The sequence below is a fragment of the Anabrus simplex genome, chromosome 6, assembly GCF_040414725.1.
Source record: "Anabrus simplex isolate iqAnaSimp1 chromosome 6, ASM4041472v1, whole genome shotgun sequence".
Classification (NCBI taxonomy): Eukaryota; Metazoa; Arthropoda; class Insecta; order Orthoptera; family Tettigoniidae; genus Anabrus; species Anabrus simplex.
In genome coordinates this window covers 154502818-154524390 of record NC_090270.1, presented here as the reverse complement: position 1 = coordinate 154524390, position 21573 = coordinate 154502818, and the positions used below count along the sequence as shown (strand labels likewise).

General features: G+C 37.3%; 1 protein-coding gene across 7 annotated transcripts in view; it reads left to right on the top strand.

The window, feature by feature from the left end:
• The window catches only part of grsm (granny smith), a 43738-nt gene that overhangs the window by 7247 nt on the left and 14918 nt on the right, over window positions 1-21573 (top strand). For all 7 annotated transcript variants that reach the window (XM_067150002.2, XM_067150006.2, XM_067150000.2 and 4 more), the window contains exons 6-8: window positions 4211-4389; window positions 10381-10504; window positions 15059-15235. In XM_067150002.2, coding sequence (XP_067006103.1) covers window positions 4211-4389; window positions 10381-10504; window positions 15059-15235 — 480 coding nt within the window. The remainder of the gene's footprint in view (window positions 1-4210; window positions 4390-10380; window positions 10505-15058; window positions 15236-21573) is intronic.

Sequence of the window (21573 nt, the reverse complement as noted above, 5' to 3'; positions counted from 1 at the left end):
TATACTGTTTGCAGTCAGTCCATCTTTGATGTGAGTGGATCTCTAACCCATCTTTCGTGTTCTTTGCTTTGTAGCTGTGTTCAGGCCCATGCAGGGCCACACTCTCTTGAAGTGGTACTGTCCACACGACAAGAAGGAAGTCATTCACTAGCTGTGCACAATGTAATGGCATTGATAAGCCTGTTGAGGAGGTCGTCCAAGCCACGCCATGTTCAATCTCTAACCCATCTTTCACAGGAAGGGTCCAGAGCTTAACTGCTGGCTGTGATGAAGAGCAGTCTGCTATTGTCTTGAATAGAGCTCACATCATGTCTGGTCACAGGGCTCTCAGATTTTCTGAAATAATGAAATTGTTACATTTGAAACTGACGTAGCATGTACCAGACTGTATCTGGTATTCAAGTTTTGTCTACTCTCGAACATAGAATGCACTACTGTCATAGGGGATACTAGAGGCCTGTAGGCTGGTGAGGAACTGGAGGCTTATGCCCCCAGACCCCCTGTGGTTGCTCCAGACCAATGGTTTGTCACTAACCAATGGTCTAACCAAACTGGACCTATGGTCTTGTCAAAGTTGGCAGCTTTGTAGCTTGTTCTGATGTAGTGCGAACTGCGGCATTTTGTATTCCTTATTAGTTAAGTTTTACCAGTTATACTCTTAACAGTTCAAGACTACCAAGGCAATATGGCACACTGAGATAGCAGTTATCCCATACCTTACTGCAGCACACTGTTCACAGTGTGTGGTTCATGACGCTTGCACCATCATAGGTCATTGATGATAAATCTGTCTTGATATGTCCGTTACATACTAGAGTGAAAACAGTTCATTGAATTATGACTTTCTCTGGTTTGAATCAAGTAAGTTGACTTTGTGGCACGGGCCTTATATCTTTATACCTGCATTTGAAAGATGGTGATTCGACCTTCACAGTCGGCACTCTTGAAGGTGGTTTTCCGTGGTTTCCCATTTGCATACCAGGCCACATGCCCTTTATCTAATCAGTCTTAGCCCTTTTCTCTGCCATTATTGCTGGAAATCAAAAAGAATTAGTGTAATGTTAAACATGTAACATAAAGAAAACCATAACTTTTGCTATGGCAAGTTATCTTGTAACTGAGCACTGTCATGCAGTCACAATAGGGATATACTGAAACACTACCGATAGATGTCTCACGTGTAGTACCCGGTATGCGCTTGTCGATCGTCATTTGTTTGTATGTGTTTTTAATGGAAGTTACCTAGTTAAATGCTGAAGTTAAAGATTTAACATATCGTTACGACATAAAAGACGGCAAGAAAATTGTGATGCCTGACTATTGCGTGTCCCAATGTCCCAAAATCAAGGTCGACCATATTCATACCATCAATTTCCTAAGCAAGATGCTTTCCGTAAAAAGTGGTTGCATGCGATTCGTAGGCAGCACCTACGAAATAAAAATATGACTCCTAATATCAAAGTCTGCTCGAAACATTTTACAGTTGAAGATTATGTCATTACAGAAACTGGTAAGTAAGCTAATTAGTACTAATTAAGAAATAATTTTATAATAAGGTCGTACATTCTTACAAGTTAATATGCCCTATTTCAATAATTTTAGGCAAAAGACGAAGACTTAAGGAGAATACTGTACCTTCGATATTTTCATGGTGTGGCACCGGTACCTTGGAAATAACTCAGAGAGCAAGAAGATATAGAAGTAGGAAAACAGCCATAACACTGTGTGCGGTACGGTACCCTGAATCACACAGTGACCTATAATTTGACACTGGGGTACCATCAATTTCAGACTTCCTGAATAGGAAATAACTCATTTCTTTCAAATTTGAAATTTTTATACCGGTATTTGTCTTATGGTCCGAAACAAGATCCTGAAACTCGTGCGCTACACGGAAATGAAGTTCAGTCGTACTGGATGTAGCCCCAGGCACTGCTGTCACACCAATGTCGTGCCTTGTGTACGCCTATAACCAACAAAGAAAAGAAAAAAATAACGTATTAGGAATGTTTTCAAAGTGCTGTTTGTACTTTAAGAATTAAATCTTAACAAAAACGCTAAAAGGAGTTGCTGCATTTATTCCTTACTGGTACCTTTCAATCAACTCTTGCATTTTTCCGGATACTTTATTGCCCCTTTTCTTTAATTCTGCTTCCAAATCTGCAATTGTCATTGCAACTATACCATTTCCCGTCTTGTTGAAAATATTAGCAGGGTATGGTAACTCCATTTTAATGCATTTAAAGCAAAAGTTTCGTCTCGATGATCGCAAATGTAGGAATACTCCATATAACTCTCATGTAAAACAATCGAGCAGCGGAAAGCGCATACCGGGTATTACCATTACGCTGCCTAGCGGACAAGTTTTGCGTGATACATCCCTATTGAAAGCCCTTCACTGAGGGTATACTGTTATAAAATTAGCAGAAGTTTGTCTGATTTTGTGATCATGACAAATCAGTATGAACATGCACAGGTAAATGAAGCCTAACCATGGCCTTTCAACATAAAGATCATCACAGATGGTTACATGGAGAAAGTCTTCGGGGTAGTCAGATGCACAGTATTATATATATTTTTTTTTTTTTTGCATGGATTTTTTAAATTTATAAACATTTCACAGATTTTGTCATTATACACTGAGTGGCCAAAAGTCACGGGAAGGGATGTCCCGTTAGAAAATGTGCCATGTATGACCCCCGAGTGTTGTGGGTAGCTACGGTGTAGCTAAGCAGTCTGTCACAGACACCAGTGTCGTGAGGATAACAACACGTCGCGAGTTAACTGGCTTTGAATGTAAGATGATCGTCGGGACACGGCGCATGGGTCATAGCATTGCGGAGATTAGACATGAATTCGGGTTTGTCAACAGTGTCGAGGGTGGATTTTCAGTGTTGTAGAGAGAATGTTACCACCCATGTAAATCTCTGCACGGGAAGACCACAGGTGTTTAAAAAACTGACATCACGTCGCCTCCGCAGAACTGGGCTACTGTGAGTTAGATTACCACCCAGTTGAATGTTCGGAGTCAGGAACCCATTTCTTCCAGGACTATAAGCAGGCACTGCACCGCATAGGCTTCGTCAGCCGACGACCAACTCTTGTCCCTTTGCTGACACCTCAACACAGAACTCAAGAACGTGCATGGGCCTGCGGACATCGGCAGTGGACCAGGGAACAGTGGCGACGTGTGGTTTGGTCCAGTGAATCCCGGTTCCAGTTGTATCGAGTTGATGAGTGCGTGAGAGTGTGGCATATGCCCCATGAAGCTATGGATCCTGCGTGTCAACAGGGTTGTGCGAGGTGGCTCAGTTCTGGTCTGGGCAGTGTTCACATGGTCACAATTAGGCCTCATTGTTCAGCTGCAGGGAGTGATGACAGGTGCACGTTATGTGGACATTCTTTCAGACAATCTGCATCCCTTTCTGACCCTAGAGTAACCTGATGGAGATGCCATGTTTCAACAGGACAATGCACCATGTCACCGCTCTGTGGTGGCACGCAGGTTGTTGGAGGAGCACTCCAGTGAAGTTACGACCAAGGATTGGCCCTCCAGATCCCCCAATCTTAATCTACTCGGGCATTTACGGGATGCTGTCGATGCTGGTGTATGCTCTATGAACCCTGCACTAACTACACAAGACCAGTTGTGGGTAGCAGTGCAAGATGCGTGGGTTCAGATCCCTGCAGAACGATTCCAATACCTTGTAGAGTCTATGCCTCACCATATTGCTGCCATTTCGAGGGCACGAGGAGGAGCAACTCGTTATTAAATCACATTCAATATCTCCCCATGAATTTTGGCCCTTGGTGTATAATGATTGTATGTAGAATGTACAAAGAAAATAGATGCAATAGATTTTTAAAAAAGTTCTCATTAAAACAGAATGGGGACATAAACCATTGTTTTCAACATACTCATATCAGGTCATTTTTTATAATATCAAAACTCTTAAATGTAAAATAGTAAATAGATCTGAATTTAGGCTCTGTTTCCATGAAAGCAATTATAAATTAAAATGTAACAATAATACAATCAATTAGAAAATGGTAGCAATATCCATCTCTGGATTGTCATTGCTTTTACTGTCAACTGCTGGAAGGTAACGAAATGTTACAAGGTATTGGTTTCCCCTTTATTTCTCTGTTTAGTACTTGTGTGCCCCATTTTGCATTATTATTGTATTAATGATGCAATGTTTATTGGTAGACAGCTATGCCTGGCATGAAACGTGATTGTGGTGGTGCGGCTGCAGTTCTGGGAGCATTCTATGCAGCTGTCAAACAGGGTTTCACCCAGAACCTCCATGCTGTGTTTTGCCTGGCTGAAAATGCTGTTGGTCCAACTGCTACTCGTCCAGATGACATCCACACACTTTACTCTGGGCGGTAAATATCACCATCATTGTTTGATGAATGGAATGTACTAAAGTTAGACTTAAATTACTTCAGAGAAAATGAAAAATGAGAAGAAATGCGTTAATGAATAAGGATGCAAATTTTATTTTGATGGCTGAATTTACATAAGAAATTACTTTTAAACTAGCTGTGGTAGCCGTCGTTGACGGACAGTCAGTTAACGTGCATGATTACATGTTGGTCCACCCCTCATATTGCTCCCCCAGATTTTGAGACACATTAGCGGGAATGCCTCTACCTATCGTGGCTTGTTAGGACATGCTTGCTTCCTTGCCCTCTGGGGCACTTTCATATTATTTTGCATTATGGCTGACCTTGATGTGATCTCTTCCTTCCTATATAAAAGAAAGCTATTTATCGGGTTAATATTCAAAAACTACTGACATGTGCAAAGCCTTTAAAATATTGCAGGAACGACTTCCATGGCAACTCCCTTTACAGTCTATAGAGGTGGACTCTTTCATACGACTGCCACTGATGTTTCCCTTATTTTTGGCTGTGTGGGAAAAAGGTATAGAATGAGTAATTGCCATAAGCTATTTTCATTTAAAACCAAATGTAAGAGAAATGCGAGTTTTACACTTCATGCCCCTTCTGAAGCTCCCATCCTACCGAAATTTCTTAACAACTTACAGCTAAGGTCATACTCAACCTTATTATAAACTGAATACCAAATTTCATTTAAATCCACGCATCTGTTTTTTTCCTGTGATGCTGTAACAAACACAGACAGATACTAAACTGAATTCGACACAGGTCATTACAATCATGTCAATGTTATTGTCAGAGTACAGTACTAACCGGCTGGAACGTCGCATTTAAAAGCAATGTTATCATACGAAATTCTCGATCAAGTGAAAAACGGCACCGTTTCTCCCTTTTCACGAACAGTACTATGCTGGTGTTCTAACAATGGCAAGTTCCAGAGCTGGAATGACCCCACCACAGACAGCGGTAAACGCTGCTGTGATGTTTTCAGTTAACTGCGCACCCTGCCCATTCCTGTCAGTGCCTCGTAGCAGGAATCGAATAGCTGGAATATTGTGATGAACCAGTGTGTCATTTACCAGTAGTTATCAGAACATTTATGGACCAGAGCAACAGCACGCTAAAAATATATTTGTCTGACTCCCCAGCTACTTCATGCCAATATTCAAGCAGGCCATTCTACTTGGCACGCAGTAGTAATGCCATCTATCAGAGATGAGTGGGAGCAGAGGAGACAAAGCACATCACAACAAACAATAGTCAATAAAATGTTATATTTGATCTATTTTATGGGCTTTTGATATTGGAGGCTTTCATATTTAGTTTTCTTCTGACTGCGATATTAGGACATTCATTGTAAAGGAAGTCCTTCTTCCTCCTTTCATGATGTTCCCTCAATATTTTTCTCATTTTCATAGTCATCTTTACAATTTTCCGATATGGGCTGATGACCATGCGGTTTTCACCGACTAGCCCAACAAAAACCATAACGATCACCAGTTAATCAATTGAACATAATTTCCATGATAATGATGCTCGACGTTGACATGGGTTAAGCAGCAAAAGTCTAAATTATGAATATCTCTATCATCATAGCCAGTACGGTAAATCTGTATAAGACATAAATACAAGTCTGAATTTAAATAACTTTTGTTGTGTAGTATTTATTGATATGACCACTAATAACATAGATATTTGAGCATTACATTTTAGGACTTCCATAAACCACCATTTCACCCAACATGAATAAAATTATTTATAGCCTAGACTATAGATAGTGCCTTATTCTACGACTCTATATTCGATTTTCAATAAATTTTGTTTGGCCATTTTCTCATGGCTTGGCGCTGATATGGATTAAGCAACAAAAGTCTAAATTCATAAATATCTCTGTTATAGCTGGTACAGTAAAACTGCATCAGACATAAATGATTGAAAATGATATTTTCTATAACTTTTAGTTATTTAGTGTTTATCGAGATCACTATTAACATAGATATTTCAGAATCAAATTTTAGGCCTTGCCCTTAGCTACAATTTCAGCCAGTGTAAATAAATTTATAGCCTAGATTGTAGTGCCTTATTCCCCAACTTTACATCATCTTCATCATCATCGTCTTGATCTTGAACCAGCTCCAGTTTCCCAGGTGCGGTGAAGTCCGCTCTCCATTTACTTCTGCCCATGTAGAGGTGTTCTTCCATAACCTGCTGCAAATCCAGACCTTGTTCAGCTAGATCATTTCTAATTTGATCTATATCTTCCTTGGCTGACATCTTGATCTTTTGCCTTCAATTTCCTTCTCATACCACATTCTAGGTGGTGTTTGTGGTTCCATTTTTTGAGATGAGCAAGCCATTTTAGCCTGGTTTCAACACAGATCTCACTAAGGGATTTTAATTACATTCTGTTCAGCCATTCTCTCATGATGTGCGTACGTATGTACTTAAATGTAGAGATGATGGAAAATTAAAAATTGCATGTCCTTTTTACTGTGGACATGGTCAATGCAGAAATGCCACCTTTTCTTTTTTTTTTAAATTCTGAACAATGTACAGACAAAACTCTTATTTTATATAGAGCAAGTTCATATGTGACTGACTGACATTTACAACACACTTCAACAAGAAAAGGTCTGTATAAACGTTGCGGTGGGTGTAAATTGAAAATTCTAATAACATGATAGGGTAAAGGAACACTGGGCAATTACAGTGATATATAAACCATGGCTTAAAAATAAAAATTATACTAAATACTTAATTCCAAAGTTTCTCTGACTGACTGGCATAAATGTCGGCTCTCTATTCGTGTGAACATTTGGAGGCGAAAGTTTAAGATGTTCCTTCATACAAAGAACATTATCTGAAACTTGATTTATAAGGATGTTACAGGTAAAAATGTGCTGTGTGACTGACTGACATCTCTGAAATTGTACATTTCATACTCAGTTTACTGATTATAATTCTGTATTCACATTATTTTTCTCTCATACAATTTTACAGGCATCAGTTTATTGAAAAAATCATAATCAAAACACTGCCAACAATACCGTGTTTACCCGAATAATCCCTGCTATTGAATAATGCCCGCACCCTCATTTTAGGAAGTCTCATTTTGAAAAAAAATTAAATGAACAAAAATTCCTTCCATTGAAAGAGTAATATAGGCACAAAACAAACATTTCGTATCACTCCGCGAGGTCCACGTGGTCTTTTTGCAAATATGAACATGTAAAATGAAAATGAGCAAGTAGGCCTACTTACGTGACAGGTATTTCATTAATCTGAACTTGCAGTAGGCTTGATTCCCTGTAGATGGGAAGATTCATTGTCTCTTGCATCACTAGAATTCACTCCTAAATTACTTACAAGTTCGTCACACTCCACGTCTAAAACACTTCTCACACGTGGTCTCTTTTTATATAAATATGGTAAAAATGCAGTTTTCTCACTTTAAATAACAAACACAAAAATTATCATGAATGAATAACATAAAATAATATTTTTAACATCAATACTTAATGTAGCTGACTAGTGGTAAACTAACATTGACAGTCAGACGAACATAATGCTGTATTTTATTTGTAGTTTGTAATTTACGTCATAACCTTCTCCACTATCTGTGCATGTTGGACACACAACACAACATCCAGGCACATGTCACTCACACTGCTGCGAGGAACGCTGCCTAGTGCAATCTTTCAAAGTAACTCTTTATTGTCCGACAGGTTTTGTATTAACTGCGTTACTTGTGAATCCTTCTCACTGATTGTTCACACAAAAGAGGTGCATATTCTGTAATATATTCACCCAATACTCCTACACAATGAACTTTATGTGTGGCTGGAATTGCTGAAAACGTTTTTCAGGACATCTCTTTACCTCTTCTATTTCAAACTGTGGTACCTCCTGAACACTCACAGGGACAAATAGGAAATCTCAACATTTCTTAACATTGCCTCTGTACTGTTAGCCATCAGGCTTTCTCTGTCATTTTATTCTAGAGGGAAAGGAAATTATTCTGAGAACTACAACCCTGTATGAATTTCATGAGGGACTTCAGCCAGTCTTTTACAGCCGTGTATATTGACCTTGTCTAATACAGGTAGATGGCTGTAAAATTTGAGATAAATTTTGAAGTAAATCATGTTATAAGATCAAAGTCAGCTATCAAGTTGGCTATGGTTATCTCACGAGTTACTTGGGAATGTATTAATATTTATTATGCATATTTCAACTAAATAGGAGGTCAGCCCAGAAAAATGTACACATTTTTTTAAGGCTGCAATTAACGTGTGCATTAGCCAAGACCTATGGAGGTGCCCTTTCATCAGCTAGACCATAAACTTCATACAAGTCAGTCGTCATTGTCTAAAATAGTAGCTTCCCAGCTGATTTGCTTGGACTGAGACTCGGTGCAAGATAAAGAGGCCTGCACTGTGTATTACCTTGCAGTGATGATACAAGCTTTCTCACACTGCGAAGTTACGTTCCATCCAAATTGATCTTGTTGCCTTCATGTTAGTTTTGAAAGAGGACGCAGGTGATAAAGAGGAAATTCTCATGCGCTGTTTTGGTGGGGAAGTGGTAATGGTTACTGTTTTAAAGGGAAATACAACTGTGCAGTTATCTTCTGTTTACACTAATCTGAGGGGAAAAATGGAAGAGGTCCAACACTTTGAAGAACAAAAGTATTGGCAAAAGAAAAAGAAGGGTCTTGAAGGGCATGAAAATGAAAAATATCCTAGGCCTCACAAATCTAATACTGTGAGAGTCAGAAGGGGACAAGAGTTGACCAACAGAGTTTGGATAGGTAATCTGAAAGCAAGGATTCTGGCACAAGTGGAAGTGAAAGCAATATCAGACTCGGTTAGAGGACCTGTGACTGCCAACCTATGCCCCTAGGATTGCCCTTACCCTGTTCAGTCACCTCTTATGACAGACAGCGTACACCATGGATGCATTCTACCACCCTCACCTACAGGGGCCTTTTGTGGGGAAGACAGTGATGTCTTCAGTAATGGGAAAACCAAGGGAACCTATAATATTCTTGTAAACCTCTATCTACTAATAGTGAAACTAAATTCGGAAGTTACTTTAGAATGTCAGGGGACCTTTTCTACAGGATTCTGCATTTCATTGAAGAAGATATTAGCAAGGAACCGAGTAACATGTAAGGAAGAACCATCTCACTCGATGAATTCAGACTTGTTCAGCTTCTTGTCAATTTCGTCAGTGAAATTCATCATGGTGCTAGGCACAGAATTGAAAGCACTGGCAGAACAGACTGCACACTGCGCAACTTTAAAACCTACTCACCACAGCTCCTGTAGTTTGGATATGTATGAGGTCATTACGCACCTCGCATACATTTGGTCTTAAAAAGCAAGCCTATAGATGTCTGGCTCTGTCATGAATTTAAGGCTGGTATAAACGAATTATGTACAGAGTACTTGATCTCAAATTCCTCATTTGAGGAGAGAAGTGGATTGAAATACCTCTTTTGGTCATTCTAGGAGTTGTTTTCTATGGTTTTCCACATCAACTTCAAGCAAATGCCAGTTGAACTTAAAGCCTAACCACATTCTTCCCAGTCTTATTGCATCCATGCCTAAGTCACTGTATTTTCTCCTTCAGTATATCTAAATAAATCACAAGAAACTGGAAAGTAGAACAAGCTCATCAAGGACTTAGAGGAATGTCAAGAAAATAGGAGTAATGAGGAAAGAATCCATCTGTGTAGATGGTAATGTATGAAGATGAAGAGACTAAATGTTCTTGCATTGAGCACTTGTAGTGTATTCTGAAAACTCGTACTGTTATTCTTTCAGCTCATGTATGGTTTACTGTTTTATACCGTAAGTAAGATAAATTATACACCTTTAAAACTCTGATATGCTTTTGTATATGCCCTGTATTAGTGGTTTAATTCACATTTATATATAAGTTGAATTGTGTTTGTTTCACCTTTTCTAGGACTGTAGAAATTAACAACACCGATGCAGAAGGGCGTCTAGTGCTATCAGATGGTGTCTCTTACGCTCAAAAGGACCTAAAAGCAAACATTATCCTGGATATGGCCACACTCACTGGAGCCCAGGTAAAAGTGGCAAAGTTTATTAAGAGTTAGGGTCATTTCTGTAGGACGATGGTCAGTCATTCTGAGGATGTGGTGGATGGATGGTATAAGGGGGTCATAGAAGTACAGGAACAAATACAATATACAGTAGTTTTTCAACTGTATTGGAGAAAGGATAAGAGACAAAGTCCAGGAGCAGCATGTTACTGTAAATGGGAATGTTGAACTTTGGTACATTAGTAGCATTGTGGACAGAATCAAGATGATGGTGATATCTAGGGCCCAGAAGGTCATGTCCTAAAAATCCAGGAAATATTCATGCACATGCTCTTTAAAACCTGAAAATATGCCCATAAATATGCACCATTAAATCAAAAGAATTAATGTCCCTTGACAGTAAGAAAGATGAGTTAGTATTAAGTTAATAAACTTACATTATTCCCTTGAGGTTGAAGCAGAAGTCGTCCCATTGCCCATGTTGTCTGATGAATTGCTGTTCACAATCATCACTTTGCACAAATTTGTAATTGAAGAACTTTGTCTGTTGTCTCGCAGAACATTTTTGTAACATGAAATACTTCTCTCCACATCACAGGAGGTTATTGGGTCATATTTAAATTATATTAACTGCTCCACAGAGAGAGGCGCGTCACTTGGCGTGACAGATGATTTCCTGAATCAGCAAATTTGACCATATTGGCCCACAGTGGTCCGTATTGACTAACAAAATTCTGTAACCCTACTTTCCAAACACCCTACTAGTTGCTTATGAACGGGCTCTTTATTTGCAAGTTTTCTGATTAAATTCTCCTTATGTTTTGCTGTGTTTATGTGCTGAACTATTTGAAATCTTTTCTCACTCCCTGCATATTTTTCACAAACTCTACAGAACAGTACCCTATTATTTGTAGATATTATGTCAACTGAAAACTCTTTCTGTAAATGAGTACACCACCGTTACAAATTACAGAACTGTTGCCAGTGGCAAGCCAAAGCAGGGAATGATGATGCAGCAGAGAATTTACTTCATGATATTATTACATCAGCATTACTTCTCTTCACGTGGCAAGTTGCTCAATCACGTGCAACATTACTGCTAATATGATCCAGATGAAAAAATAAAATAAAAAGCCATAAAATTGTTAAAATATGCCATATATGTAATAAAATATTGAAATATGATGCATTGATCAAAATCACTAAAATATGCCATTATATGCACCATAAAATTGTGTTCAAATAATTGAAAATTCCATAATTCATACACAGAGGTAAATTGAATTTAAGGGTTCCACCTTTCCAATACAATACAATTCTGTTGCACAGGATTATGTTACAACATGTTTATTGTGGTACTGGTTTCAACACATATTTAGTGTCATCATCAGCCTATCACATAAACCGAGCAAGAGGACAAAAATATATATATATACAACAATATATACACATTGATATAATTTATGTAATGAAAGTTCAAACTTAAAAGTAAAAATTATATCTAAAATAGGTAGCAGTGTTTACAACGCGTTAGCAGCGTGATAGTCTCGTATAATCTTGATGTAGGTGTTTAAATCACTCATTCTGATGCTAAGTTTATGATTCAATGTGAGTTATAAACTTGATAAACATGGTAAAGTGAGTCTCAAAGAGGGATGCATCTTTTGTGCTGTTGTTGTTTGACAGAGTCTTCTAAACTTACGTTGTACTGGCACGTCTAAAGGTGGATAGCTGTATACATGCACACTAACATAGGACCCTCATAGCCCTCAGTTCCTCTCTAGACTCTGTGATATACAGCAGGCCGATCGAGGTGAGACCTTCACTAAAGTTTAACTTCCTCGCCCTTTTCCCAGTATCTTATTCTAATTTGGTTTATCTTTTTCACACTTCAGATCCCGTATTGGATGGGGAACCTTTTGTCATTTGACAACTTTAATATCCATACTTGTAACAAGATCCACTTGCTCAATCACATTATGACTCAGCACTTCACCCCATGAAGACTGGTGTAACGAGTTACCACTAAGGCTACGTATGTTCATCTTAATATCAACGCTCTACGGAAGAACAGCATTCATACGACAACAGTTTTAAAATTAATAATAATAATAACTTAAATGTTTCCACCTTTTCAATACAATATATTCACAAAATTACAAAATATATACAATATATTGTCTTAGGATTTCGCCACAAATGATCTTTGCTCCAATACGGCTGATGATGACCCCTAGATGGGTCGAAACTAGTACCGTATAATTTTGTAATTTTGTGAATATATTGTATTGAAAAGGTGGAAACATTTAAGTTATTATTATTATTACTTATATATTGTTCAATACGGACCAAAAACATGAAATTCATAACCATCAACAGTTTTAAAGTATATCCCGTGGCTAATAACGCCACATTTAGGACTTTAGGCTCCATAAAGTGTCTAAGACTTACTCAAATATTTGCAAAGATTTTCACCTCCTGTTTTACAAATGACTAACAAGTTCTCAACTTGTAAAAATATCTTGAGAATTACTTTCTCCTCAAGCATCATCACTCATTGTATTTTATCCAACCATTGATATTTTAACCATTAGGTTATATAGATTGTATTTTAACATTGTGTATATTTTTGTTTACCTGCCCAATTTTGGCTGATAACGTCTGAGACATTGAAACCGATACCAAATAAAGTAATGCTGTAATTTTAGATTAGCAGCATATTTTGTATTGGAAAAGGTGGATCTATTGCACTCTACTTTATTGTTTGTTAATCTCTGCAATATGGACCAAAGATGAAGTTCTTAACATTACATTGTCATGTTGTCTGAATCCCTCTAAACCAATAATCACGTGATTTTGGAAGTGGAATGATGCCCATGTATATAAGATTTTATTTCCTCTGGGCACGTGTCTTCCTATGCTATATCTATTTTACTGAACGTGCTTGTTTGAATGCTGCATTGATATATATGCAATTGGCTATGTCACTGAATAGTTTGTCTCCTCCTAACATACATAAGAAATAATCTATTTCTCGTAATACTTTTTCCAAATTATGGACAGGTTCAACATCATCCATGTAATCATTCGGAGTAACGAAACGGAATGTTTGTATTACCTGAATTGCCATGGCATCGCCATGAGTTTCGATTTCTCGTTACCAGTTTTCACTTATATCATTGTTATTACTAAAATTATCTTTGTTGATATGTTATTCACTCATTAAAAATTCACCTCCACCCCTACTCAACGATTCTGTCACTTTCTTTGCCTATATTCAGCTCAGTTTCAGTATCCGCAGTATTCAATCCTACCATGTTTGCGAACGGAACAGGTGACCCCTGCTCGCAGAAGTTCAAGACCGTTGCCCAGGCAACGTCAAGACAGATTAATACTCATATTTCTAAGCCTTGGAAATTGCACTATGTGTTCATAAGTGTCTCATAAACACTTCACTGCTGAAAAAACTGCAAAACTATCTCGTAGAGCACAGATGTGTACAAATAATGCAGCTGAGCACTAAGGATCAGAAGACAAATTGAACAGGCGGGCACTTTCGGGCAAGAAAGGGTTAAAAAATAACTTTAAATGAAAATTTAAATTAAAAATTCATTCCACTTTGGAAACAATAGTAAGCAGTTTGGCCTATGCTGACGACTTCTTGGTCTTACTGGCGGATTGTGCTCAAAGCCTGCAGTCTAATATCTTGGAACTTGAAAATAGGTGCAATGAGTATGGTATGAAAAGACGAAATTGGTGTTATTCAGTAAGAAATCCAAGAGAATTGAATATCAGATTGGAAATACAAAGCTGGAACAGGTAGATAATTTCAAGTATTTTGGATGTGTGTTCTGGACAAGGGGGGAAGTGCTGCATAACAACAGTTATTAAGACTTCAGTGACAGAGATATTGTCTCTATTGTCCAGAATCAACCTAATGACAATTCTGAAGGTACAGGTAGTGAAGCGCAAGATACCCTGAAGGACCTTCTTTTACATTCAGATGCTGCAAATTCTCTTGAAGTAGCATTACACTACGTAGAATAGCATTCTGCTGCCACGCTGACTAACATATTTACACAACACTTTTTTTTTAATATCCAGGTTACACTGTTGATCCTTTCATTTATTGAAGTTCCTATGTTTGTTGATGAATACCTGATGTAGTAAATCCAGCCAGTTGTACAGTATTGTAAAATTTAATCTATTGAAATTAATGGAATTTCAGTGTTGCAAACATGTTGTCATTCTGGCATTTCACTGTATTTTCATTAAGACAATTGAAACTCAGGATAGTGCTAAGAAACACAGTGTGTTACAAAATGTGTAGAAACAAATAAGGTTCATTTCATCCTCTAACACTACATGGAGATACATTTCAATTTCTGATCAGTTTGTAGCTCCACAATAAATCTATGCTTGCACATGTTTACTCAGTTGCTCTCTTAATAAAAACCAAACCGCACCACTTGCCTTTTAAACAAGGGAAAGTACATCTCTGATCTTGGAGTTCAGTTTGTATGCATTTGTAATGGGCTCTATTAAGAATGGCATATATCTTAAGCACCATATTTTCAGGGGATCAGTACTGGCAAATACCATGGGGCAGTGCTGACTAACAATGAAGAGTGGGAGGAAGCAGCTATGCATGCTGGCAAAACATCAGGAGACTTAGTGTTTCCCATTCCTTACTGCCCTGAACTGCACTTCAGTGAATTTGCTTCAGCTGTTGCAGATATGAAGAATTCAGTTGCTGTAAGTAAAATTGTTCAACAGGAACTTAGTGTGTGATATATTCAACCCACAGACTCAAGGTGATTTAGCATTCCTGATGCTCTCTTACCTATCAATGAATCTGTGTAGAAGGAGTTCAGTCAATGAGCAGTTACCATATTTATTTGCCTCTAACACACCCTTCTTTTTTTTTTCAACCCCCTAATTTTCAACATCAGATGTGGGAGAGGGTATAATAGGTGAAACTTTCATGTATTGTGCCCCCCTCCTTTTCAGTGTTTATGTAGAACAGGCAGTAAAGAATTCAAAGGGAAATTTGGAAAGGGAATTGCAATCCAAGGAGAGGAAATCAAAGCCCTGAGATTTGCTGATGGTATTGTTTTTTATCTGAGACTGCAGAAGATCTGGAGAAATTGCTGAATGGTATGGACAGTCTTGGAGAAGGAGTACAAGATGAAAATAAATAAGTCCAGAACAAAAGGAATGGCATGCAGTCAAAGAAAGTCAGGTGATGCAGGAAATATTAGATAAGGAAATGTATTCTTGAAGGAAGTAGATGAATATTGTTACTTGGGTAGTAAAATAACTAAAGGCAGATGTAAGGAGGACATAAAATGTAGAGTAGCACAAGCAAGGAAGGCCTTTCGTAAGAAAAGAATTTTGCTCATTTTGAACATTGTTATAGGAATTAAAAAGATGTTTTTGTAGACTTTTGACTGGAGCATGGCATTGTATGGAAGTGAAAAATGGACGTCTACTCCTACCGTTCTTACCACCTACACTTCCCTCATAAACCAACTGAACAAGTCTTGAGTATCTTAGGATGTGTCGTATCATTCTATCTTCTCTTCTCTTCTCATCAAACTAAGCAAAATCGATTTCTCACCAATTCGATTTCATATCTCTTCGTTCATTATTTGATCTATCCATCTCACCTTCAGCATTCTTCTGTAACACCATATTTCAAAAGCTTCTATTTTCTTTCATTCTGGGCTAGTTATCGTCCATCATCCTACGAGCGTCTTCAACACACCTCGAAAACATTATCGCAAATGTCGCATGTATGCCTAAGTAGTCATTACTCATTATTGCAATCAAGTTCATATGCATGACGGAATCAATCTTCACTACAACAAATATCACCGGGACTTTTAAAATTGCATTACTCCATTAAATGCTTAACCCCAGTGAACATTTTCAACGATCCACACAACATTAATTATTCATATTATTTGACGAGTCTATCACAATAAATCTCTTATCCTTTTATACACATCTCATGCTCAACGAATTCTCATTTCATTTTAAACATACTCAGGCACATTATCTTACGAAGACTATTCATCCTGATACAACTATTAACTCAATATCAGCGTGATAATATCACTGTCACACTCACTATCACACTTGCGAATACTGCGCTTAACATAAAATATGATCGTAGATGACTAAATCACGCACATATAATCACTTCACGATTCCTTTTAAAACACATATCTGAACCATAAATTAAACTGAAATTCATGTACAGTGACACTATCTTAACACATGTGTCATCCATGTTTAAATCTCACCTGCATAACACTTGCTAGTGGCCGTTCAAATTCTCGTAATACAGCGTACAGCAGATCGTAAATTTCAGGATCATTCACAACAAAAATATCTAAATATTCCTATCTATCGTGAGGTAATGATTGACGACTGAACGGTTGTATTCAAGTTTTATATCTAGGCATGTCACATTTTGACATCATGAAATGATACTACTCTACTTTAAGCAGCTACATAGCAGAATAAATAAGACATTCATTTTGGATACTTATCGGCCGTTGACTTCAGGAAGAAGACACCTCTCATTCTCCAGTCTGTGATAGTACATATATCACACCCCCGAATTATATGTAGAAGGTAGAGATATTATTGTCAGTATTCGATTTATTATTATTATTATTATTATTATTATTATTATTATTATTATCATTATTATTATTATTATCGGTATTTCATTTGTATGTTTTGTCATTTATATTTATAAGCTGGAAGATATCCACATATGTAGGTATGAGTAATTTGTTTTGCATGAGTGGGAAAACATTGCTTTAATAACTCTGGTAATTTGAATGAGTCATATGGCTGCCCCAGTGCTTGTTGTGATGTACTTGTGTCGGGAAATTCATGAGTCATGTATATATCCCAGCCTGATGAGATGAGCTTGTTGTTGTATTAGGAAAATTTGGTGATTCATGTAAAACTCCCGAGTGTTTGTTATTGTCTTGGGAGGAAGAAGTAGTTCAGGGCTTGGTCTTGACAAGAGGTTCACTCATGATTGGTGGGCAAGCACCAATCCAGACGTCTCATCTGAGAGGAGGGGGATGTTGATGTCTATAAAGGTTGATCATACGGCAGCAACCGGGGACATTGTGAGACATTGTAAGGGTGATTGTAGAGGTGATTGTAAAGGAACGAGAAGGAAGAAAACTACAACTACAACTACAACTGAGGCACTGTACGGGAAAGAAGTGGTGCTGATACACGGTACTGGAGTGACACGGCTGCAATGGACTGGACTTCAAACGTTCGTGGAGCGTAGTCTACTTATGATCGTGGAAAGTGGCTGATTGTGGAGAGTGCTTGCGCATTAAGTATTGTAGCACTTGTGGCGGCCTAGCATTATATGTTGGTGAAAGCTATCTCAGACTTTCCATAAATTTATGTTGAGGATCGACAGACGTGTGTATATATCTTTACAAGTGTTAAAATATGTGAACACAGTAGTACAAGGTACAGTATCTGTGTGATGTGATAACTGCCGATTATGAGAATCGGTAAGTCGAATTGATATAGAGACAGTGAAGGGTATTTATCTTCATACATGTACATTGTTCATCGGACTATTTACAAATGGTAACTTAGTTCTCGCTTTCGTTTTCCCACGATTTTCATTATTATTGTTGTTGTTGTAAATATGGAGTCTTCCAGCAATATTTTATGTGTGTATTATATGTATAATGTTGTATGTTGATGAGGTGCTCATGCACGGAATTTGTTCAGAATATAGTTAGCTATTTTAGAATCAGTGTTATTGATGAACCTAGGTGCAGTTCCTACCTATTTAGTCGTTTTCAGGAGGTTAGGTAAGGCCTGCAGCAGATGTACCAGTACGCAGCATTATGTACACGCCCTGGGATATAAAGTTTATCATGCTCTTATCTAAATTCGAGGGATCCATTCTGGTGAACTCTGGCGCCCACACTACGGACATTTCGGTTAATTATGCTTATTAATTTTATTAAGTTTTTGAGTAAATTTATTTATATATTTTTATTCATGATTTTATTTATTTATTATTATCATCAAATAAGTTACAAGTCTTAGTTTTTATCCATTGGTATCCATCCCAACATTCCTCAAATCCTTCAAGACCACATTCTGGTTTAGCTCCACATGCTGGGATTTACAAACATCTTATGAATTTCCTCAGTGTTATTCGACATTGTGATACCTGAAACTTGTAACATACTATTAGTATAATGCTACGCACATGAATATCATTTACAATATTACCAGCCAACACTTGCCTTAGTATTTTAGAGAGAATTAGATATATATCTTTCCTCTTTACAATGAATTATTCTTATTACTAATGACAATCTGGCAATTAATATCAGCTTTTTATATGATTTCCTTCCAGATCGTGTGCAACCCTTTTAATGCTTACAGAATCCTTTCAACAAACTGTATTGTTCTTTTTTAAAAACAAAATATAATGCTAGACAGCAGTAATAAAAGTCTATTTGCATTTGAAGATTCTTCCAAGTTCCGTAGCTTCCAATATGTTTTTGACGTTAAAAATGTAACCTCTTTGATACAGAGTGCTGCTAGAAATCATTGACATCAGCAAAGGAATTCAATCCACTCAACTACTTCATTACGATTCTCGATTCTCTAACTATATCGGACTAGATAGATAAGGTATGGCCACTGTATGTAGATTGAAATTGGCCCATTTGATACAACTCATTCCATGGCCTCCGATACACATTTCTGCCATTGATGTTCCTCGCCATTTATTTACCTTTATTTATCTTCTGTCTGGAGAAACTGCAATGTTCATTTAATTCTGTATTTCGTGCTACGACATCCTATCATTGACCATAATCTAATGAGATACCACGAGGTTCTGAGCTTTTTATTTTGCCAGTACCTTCAATCCGTTGTCTGTTATTTATTTGGTTGAGCGAGTTATTTGAATTTCTGACATACTTGGGTGTGTAATAACTGGACTTATGATTTCATTAATTCATATGTTACCATAAACTTTCAATGTTTCCTTTAACTCTGATCCAACATTCATTGGAAGGTTATAATTCTGAGCAAAATTATTGAATCCTGTATATTTATACAACTCGATGAGTACTTTTTCAAAAATAATTTGCTTTACTACAAACTGTTTGGATTTAGAAAGGGTCATTCAATGATAATAAAAGCAGTTGAATGTGTCATCAAAGACTTATTAAATCATTTTGAGAATAAAACAATCACAGGTGCTACATTAATTGACCTGACAAAAGCTTTTGATTGTGTCCTGCATATAATCTTAATTCATAAGCTCAGTTATTATGGAGTAAGGGGTCATGAACTTAAATTAATGGTATCCTATCTTCATCAAAGGAAACAGATGATGGTAATAAGTGATTAAAAAATCTGGTATGGAAACGTTTAAAGGAGGTGTAATAATGTAAGAAATTTATTTAAACTTCAACCTATTCAATACAGTGCAAGATGTTAACGTGTTAGTTAAACATCATTAAAATAGTTGAGACATGTTTCGCCCCTTTTGTGGGGCATCATCAGTCATATCAATACCTCAAAGTTCTACCAGTCGTCTGGTTGGAAAATTGTAAAACATGTTGCATGAGTGAATACATTAAAAAACTTTACAATATCTTATTATTAACAAAATATCAAATTGATTACAAATATGTTGCACTGGTGAACTTGCTTGTGAATTTTCACTTGAACAATGGCTGTCATATATGTAATAAATGACAACAGTGATAGTCTAAAATCTTATGCGGTGCCGAAGTTCATTACTTGTAATAAAGCAGGTGTCCCGCAAGGGTCTGTTTTGGGACCTTTCCTGTTTTTGGTCTATATCAGTGACCAAGCATGAAATGTTCCCTGCACATCAGTTCTATATGCTGATGATACAATTTTCCTAAATAGTAATGTTGATATCACAACACTACAAAACCAAGTCAACACATCTGTTAAAATTGCTGAAAACTGGTTTCATCACAATAAATTAACTATTAGTGTCACTAAAACAGAAAATATCCTATTCACTTTGGATCACACTGTTCATAATGGCTGCTGTAATTCTGTTAAATTATTAGGCCTACATGTAGATACAAGACTTGCGTAGGAAATACATACATCAGAACTCTGTGAACTCTGTAAGAGATTAGCCCGGGTGTGGTATCTGTTGCGAAAACTGTAAACCTGCATCAGTCAGGATGTGCTACTGTCATCCTATCGTGCTTTCTTTCACCCTCATATACTGTATGGGATCAAATAATGTATTGATTTGGCAGAAAAAGGCAGTCCGTCTAATTCCTGGATTAGAATTTAGAGACTCCTGTAAAACTTCCTTCATGAGCCTAAAAGTTATGACATTTCCCTGTTTATATATTCTTACAAATATTATGCATGTGAAAGAGAATCTTTCACAATTTAAAGAAAGATCTACAGTTCACATGCACGATACAAGATACAAGAATGATCTGGATACTCCTCACTCCAAGCTTGGTAAAAGCACTAACAGCCAATGTTATCAGCAGCTTAAGACGTACAACAAGCTTCCGCTACCCATTCGAACATTAGACAATAGTACATTTAACAGGGTACTGTCACAATTTTTAAGGAAAAAGGCATATTATAGTGTAATGTGGTATTTCAAAAACTGACCGAATATAGGTAGCTAAAATAGTTTTTCTAAAGACTCAGACATTATGGCTGAGATATTGTCTATAGATTATTTTTATTAATTCTGATAATACCCAGTGTACATTTCCTGTACTTGATGGTGAAGGCAATAAACTACCCAAACTATAAGCGCAAAGGTGGAATGGCCATACCATTGCGCATTAAACTCGTTTGTTGATATTCAACGTCCGCGATTAGGGATATACATCGCTAGCCACTGAAGTTGGCCGAACCCGGCAAGCGAGCGGTAGCCGGTTATATCTGACACTGAGTAAAAGTAACAGTTTCCTGATGGATCGTCGTATTGTAGAGATGCATGGAATAGGTATTGCCGGCAAATTTTCAACAGGTTCTCTTTGGTATTATGATGCCAA